This window comes from Rhinoderma darwinii, chromosome 3 (assembly GCF_050947455.1).
Source record: "Rhinoderma darwinii isolate aRhiDar2 chromosome 3, aRhiDar2.hap1, whole genome shotgun sequence".
Classification (NCBI taxonomy): Eukaryota; Metazoa; Chordata; class Amphibia; order Anura; family Rhinodermatidae; genus Rhinoderma; species Rhinoderma darwinii.
Window position 1 is genome coordinate 19,127,126 of NC_134689.1, and position 7,094 is coordinate 19,134,219.

The following is a 7,094-nucleotide window of genomic DNA, read 5'->3' on the forward strand; positions in this document are numbered from 1 at the left end:
ATGGGGTCCCAGTCAATATCGTTTCTGACAGAGGGGTACAATTTGTTTCTTTATTTTGGAGAGCCTTTTGTAAAAAGTTGGAGATTGATCTGTCCTTCTCCTCCGCCTTCCATCCCGAAACTAATGGCCAAACGGAGAGGACTAATCAATCCCTGGAACAATATTTAAGGTGTTTCATCTCTGACTGTCAATTTGATTGGGTCTCATTCCTTCCCCTCGCCGAATTTTCCCTGAATAACCGGGTCAGTAACTCGTCAGGGGTCTCCCCGTTTTTCTGTAATTTCGGGTTTAATCCACGGTTCTCCTCCGTTTCTCCTGGTAGTTCCAATAATCCCGAGGTAGAGGTCGTTCATCGGGAACTGTGCACAGTCTGGGCCCAGGTTCAGAAGAACCTAGAGGCGTCCCAGAGCGTACAAAAAATTCAGGCTGATAGAAGACGTTCTGCTAACCCCCGGTTTGTCGTCGGGGATCTGGTGTGGTTGTCGTCTAGGAACTTGCGCCTTAAGGTCCCGTCCAGGAAGTTTGCTCCCCGATTTATTGGGCCTTATAAGGTCATTGAAGTCCTCAACCCTGTATCCTTCCGTCTGGAGCTGCCTCCATCCTTTCGCATACACGACGTCTTTCATGCCTCCCTCCTTAAACGCTGCTCCCCGTCCTGGTCCCCCTCGAGGAAACCTCCTGTTCCCATTCTCACCCCTGAGGGGGTGGAATTCGAGGTGGCCAAGATTGTGGACAGTAGGATGATCCAGGGCTCCCTCCAGTACCTGGTCCATTGGAGAGGATACGGGCCGGAGGAGAGGACTTGGGCACCTGCTCGAGATGTTCACGCTGGGGTATTGGTCAGGAGGTTCCACCTTCTCTTCCCCACTAAACCAGGTCCTCTTAGTAAGGGTCCTGTGGCCCCTCATAAAAGGGGGGGTACTGTAAAGGATCTGCCAGGCACTACGTCTGTGGATACTCCCAGGATTAATCAATCGACACCTGAGGCCGGACCTCTTAGACTGACTCCGGCTCCCACCAATCAGGGTGGCAGGCTCAGGAGTGGGAGAGCCTATCGCGGCCTGGTCAGTCGGAGTTAGCTCCGCCCCCTGTCCATTTATACCTGCCGTTTTCTCTTCCGCATTGCTTGTGATTCTTCCTGGTTTCCTGGCCCTGCTACAGCCTTGCTCCAGCCTGCTACTGCCTTGCTTCAGCCTTGCTACAGCTTCCGCTTATCCTGCTTCGCTCTGACCCCGGCTTGCTTCCTGCTCCTTGCTCTGCGTTCGCATACTTCGTGACATCCTGATTCTGACTGGCTCGTTGACCACTCTGGTTTCCTCAGGGTGTTCCGTGGGCTACTGCCTCTTCCCTTGCTTGTTCCCTGTTTGTATTCCCTTGCACTTAGTCAGCGTAGGGACCGCCGCCCAGTTGTACCCCGTCGCCTAGGGCGGGTCGTTGCAAGTAGGCAGGGACATGGCGGTGGGTAGATTAGGGCTCACTTATCCCCTTCCCCTTCTTCCTGCCATAACAATAATACAGGAGGAACTAACAATTCTTACAAGAAATTAAAGCGACAAATTATCTTTATGGATGACCGGTGAAATATATGCTTGGCCTTGTATATAAGCTTCATGACCACATATATGTCATCACTTGAAATGAAGATGAAATTATTATTATATCTAAGATATATATGTATTTATTTTTCCTGAGATTGTCATCACTCATATCAGTCCCTGTCCTCAATGAGCTCACAATCTAAATTTCCTATCTCACACGCACACACAGTCACACTGGGGCCAATTTCCGTTCCGGGCCACCACTGGGTCACATGATCTCTATTCTGACTATCCAAATCCTACAGCGTCTCATGTCGGGACCAGAAGTCAGTCTCTCAATGCAAGCCTATGAGAGCCGCGATGTGAGTCTCATAGACTTGCATTGGGAGACTCACCTCCGGTTCCTACAGCAGACACTATACGATTTGGAGAGTCCGAATGAAGATAATGTGACCCAGCGCTGGTCTGGAACGGAGCGGCTACTAGTAAAATAAAGAACCCGGTAAGCGAATACACATCACTATATTGCATTTAGTCACATTTTCAAATGAGGGGGCGGAAAAAAAATTGTGGGAGTGCTTCTTTAAGGCTGCCGCTACACACGCAATCGAGTCGTGGTAAAGTCATGGGGTTACCACATTGCCACCTCCGTTTTTCCCATATAGGAAGCAGGGTAGGGGGCATCCTTGAGTCCATTGCAAGCAGTCCCACCCTGTCGCATACGGAAACATTGAGGTTGCATTCAAAGGTTGCAGTGTAGACCTAGCCATGCTACAAAAAATTGTATGTTATTTTAGCAGCAATATAAACTGGGCCTTAGGCCATATGAACAGTCTCTGTGGGAGCCGTGTGCTTAGTACTAAAAATAGGATCAGAGCATATCAGTGGAAACCTTTCCCCAAGAAAAAAGTTTTCTCTGATGGGATCCAAACCTGTCATAAATCTGTGTGACTAAAGCCTTTGGCCTGGGCCTTGCTAGGGCCTTAAAAGACCAAGACATATGCCCTCCTTCAAAGATGGATGGATGGATGGATGGATGGATAGCGAAGACAACTTTAATAAGAGATAATAGGCTACCAAAAGCAATGGCTCAGAAGTAAACTGTCCCTGGATATTATATTGATGAATTAAAATAATTTCTTTGGTGCCTGAAACATATAGTAGACCTGCACCCAAATAATTTTCCCTGTCATAAAAATGAATCTATGTAAGATAGTAGGCCTCTAAGTAATACGGTCACACAGTTACCATGAAAAAACATTATAGAAGGGCCAAATAACACCGCCACACCATGATCACATATTACCACAACATAGTGACTTAATAATACCCCCATACTGTTACAGAATAATACCTCCACATCATAACCACATAGTGACTGACTAATACCCCCATACTGTTACTGAATAATACCGCCACACCATAACCACATAGTGACTGAATAATACCCCATACTGTTACTGAATAATACCACCACACCATAACCACATAGTGACTTAATAATACCCCCATACTGTTACAGAATAATACCACCACACCATAACCACATAGTGACTGACTAATACCCCCATACTGTTACTGAATAATACCACCACACCATAACCACATAGTGACTGAATAATACCCCCATACTGTTACTGAATAATACCACCACACCATAACCACATAGTGACTGAATAACACCCCCACCCATACTGTTACTGAATAATACCGCCACACCATAACCACATAGGGACTGAATAATACCCCCATACTGTTACTGAATAATACCGCCACACCATAACCACATAGTAACTGAATAACACCCCCATACTGTTACTGAATAATACCACCACACCATAACAACATAGTAACTGAATAATACCCCCATACTGTTACTGAATAATACCGCAACACCATAACCACATAGTGACTGAATAATACCCCCATACTGTTACTGAATAATACCGCCATACCATAACCACATAGTGACAGAATAATACCCCAATACTGTTACTGAATAATATCCCCACACCATAACCACATAGTGACTGTATAGTGGTTTTTATTCAAAGACCAATATTGCCACCATATAGTGACCATATAGTGGTAGATGCCAGTTATACACAGGAGCTCTGCAAACCATATAATATTACCACCATATAGTGACCAAATAGTGGTAGATGCCAGTTATAAACAGGAGCTCTGTAGACCATATAAGTGATTACAGCACATTTATATCCAGTGACTCATAGGTGATGTCTTCTCTGATTAGAGTCGTTCATTTTCCCTTTTTTTCTCCATCCGGTCCAGACCACTGTGACGACTTATTCCAGCCACGACACATCTCTGCAGAATTTGACACACAGACATGTTGGTTTCTCGCCTTTCCAGCATCCACCCCAACTATACCTCATCCTCGAAACAAACTCGTAATCCACAGTGCCCCATATGGTAATAATGATTGCTCAACACAATAAAAGTGCCACCTCAGTATCAATGTCCCCTTTGTGCCCCCACGCAGTAATAATGTCCCTTTGAGCCACAGCGTCCCCTATAGATAGCACCACACACACAGCCCCCCCCCCCCTTGTAGATAGCGCCACACACACAGCCAACCTTGTAGATAGCGCCACACACAGCCCCCCTTGTAGATAGCGCCACACACAGCCCCCCTTGCAGATAGCACCACACACAGCCGGCCCTAGCAGATAGCGACACTCGCAGCGCCCGCTGGCATAGCCTGTGTCATAGTGAAACAGTATAATGTATTAGCGTATAGGAATATGCTAATACATTAATAGTAGGAAATCAAAAGTTATCTCTTCATGTGCTAAAACATTTTTTGTCAAAAATAATAATAATAAAGAAATGTCCACAAGTCATTATTTTGTATAAATATATTTTATTGCCCATACATTACATAAAAACAAACAACCTACCCATATTAGGTATCTACATGACCACAATAACCTGAAGAATCAATTTAACAGGTTATTTAGCATGAAATGTGACCGTTATAAAAAAAACCAAAAAAAAACAACAATTCTATATTCACGCCGCAAAAATAAAGTACATAAATTACAAACTGTGCAGGAAAAAAAAAAATTCCTGCATAAAACAAGGCCTTATACAGCCACGTCATTAAAAATTTTTAAAAAATATGGCTGCTGACAGGCAGAGAGGCAAAATGAAAAAAAATTTAGCTGCTCATTTAGGCCTTTTTAGGCCTGGTCATTAAGGGGTTAATTCTTTATTTCTGTTGCTAACATATCGGCAACATATTCCTCAACACTGTACAGATTTTTGCCGTTTACATCGGTCCCTGTCCCCAAAGGGGCTTACAGTCTAATTTATGGTAATTATAATTTACCTACAAAAAATTCATTTTCCTAAATTCTCTTTCTGTCGTAGACAATGTTACAAGAGCTTTATGTGAAGACGTCAATGGCCAGCAGGGCAGAAAACACATCCTGATTCTCGCCACTGCCAGAAGTGGATCTTCATTTCTCGGCCAACTATTTAACCAAAACTCGGACGTCTTCTATCTTTTTGAGCCCCTTTACCACGTACAGAGCATGTTTACCAATGCGAATGGGCTGCCAACAATAGACAGAAGATCTCTTCTTGGGGCTTATAGAGACCTGCTGCATAACCTATATGACTGTGACTTTTATCTTCTGGAAAACTACATCAAACCGGCACCTAAAGATCACGTTACGTTTTCGTTCTTCAGAAGGGGAGCAAGTAAAGCTTTATGTTCTCCTCCTGTATGCAACCAGTTACAGGGACTCCAGGAAAGCCAATGTTTGAAAACTTGTCGAAAGATAAACTTGACTTTGGCCTCGACAACCTGTCGATCCTATAAAAATATGGCCATAAAAACCATCAGAATTCCTGAAATTAACCATATGAGGACACTTGTGGAGGATCCGAGACTTAACCTTAAAATAATTCACCTTGTCAGGGATCCCAGAGCAGTTCTGGCCTCGAGAATTAGCACTTTTATAGACCAGTATAGATCTTACCAAATTTGGAACTCATCAGGCCGAAAACCTCATAACATCGACCTATTATTGATCCAGAACATGTGTATGGATTACAGTAACTCATTGGACACCGCTTTCAGTAGACCTTCTTGGCTGAAAGGGAAGTATATGCTGGTACGGTATGAAGACCTCGCTAGGGATCCTATCAAGAAGACCAATGAAATATACAACTTTGTAGGCCTTCAATGGAAGGAAGGTCTCTCAGCGTGGATTGAGGAGAACACGAATGCAACCGTTTCTCCCAATTCTAGCAAATTTACTACCATCCGAAAATCATCCAAGACTGTGGATAATTGGAGGCTACACTTACATTTCAATATAGTCCAAACTGTGCAAGATGTATGCAACACCACCCTGTCCCAACTTGGTTATCAAGTGGTAGACTCCTTCCAGCAGCTGAAGAACCTCTCTGAGAGCCTTGTGGAACCAAGAGTATTTCTGCCATTTATCTAATAAAACATGGTGTCAGCTACCATTCCAAACCAACAGAGATTAGTGGGATATCACGCGGAGTCTGAACAGGTTCATAAGGCCGAATTTAGACAACCGTGGTATACGTCCATGTGACGGCCCTTAAAAACAACGGCCATCACACAGAAGCATGTATTTCAATGGGGCCGTTCACACGGCCATTGTTTCAACGGACCGTGTGAAGGGTCCCTTGAAAGATAGACCATGTCCTATTTTGTTCCGTTTTCACGGATCCCTCGATAGACTCATGTCTATGGGGTTTCATGAAGACGGGAACCGCACAGGGGCAACTTGGATGTGAAAAAGAGCCGATTTTTTTTACGTCAGGGTCTCCCCGCGTTAGTCTGAATTTGGTCTATGAGTGAGCAACAAGATGTAAGAAGAAGCCTATGTGTCTCCTGAAAATGTATTCTCAAATGACGTTCTACTCCGGTCAGAAAAAATTCAATCATTTTAGTAAAAGTAGTAAATTACTTTTTTTTAATTAAATTTTATTTCCTATTCCAGTGTAAATGTGTTTTTCTATAATGGATGTACAACATATGAATAGAATGGATTCATTCAGGAATTTATTTGTACCTGCTGTTTATATTTCAACATATTTTACAGCGCCATAAAGAGAGTGCGCTCACACAGGTCTTCTACTCTAAAGGTTTAAAAAAACGGGACGATTTTTCTTCGCCCCAGAAACCGCACCACACTTGTCCATAGGCTGCGTCTGGTATTGCATTCACTTTAAGGCCAGGATCACACAGGCAGTTTTAATGCAAATTTTTTTTTTTGCCAAATACAGGAGTGGACACAAAAGGAAATACATCAGTATTTTCTTTATAGCTTTCCTATTTTCTGGATCCCTTTTTGGGCTGTGGTTTTAAAAAAAAAATGAGCCAAAAACTGCATCATAACTGTCTATACATGATCCTGGTCTAATGGCGCTAACCTGCAATACCAGGCACAGCACATGGACTAGGGTGGCGCTGTTTCTAGAGAGAGAAAAAAACCTAACTTTTGTTCTGATCTGGAACAACCCATTTAATTTAGTGTAATCTATAAAATG

At 43.5% G+C, this 7,094-nt stretch overlaps 1 protein-coding gene across 1 annotated transcript in view; it reads left to right on the forward strand.

Annotated features, from left to right (window-relative positions):
• LOC142750885 (carbohydrate sulfotransferase 1-like) overlaps positions 1–6,698 on the forward strand; it is a 73,799-nt gene extending 67,101 nt beyond the window's left edge. Inside the window, exon 3 of the mRNA XM_075859863.1 lies at positions 4,932–6,698. Within this exon, the coding sequence (XP_075715978.1) occupies positions 4,932–6,019 (1,088 nt within the window). The 3' untranslated portion in view covers positions 6,020–6,698. The remainder of the gene's footprint in view (positions 1–4,931) is intronic.
• The last annotated feature ends 396 nt before the right edge of the window (positions 6,699–7,094 follow it).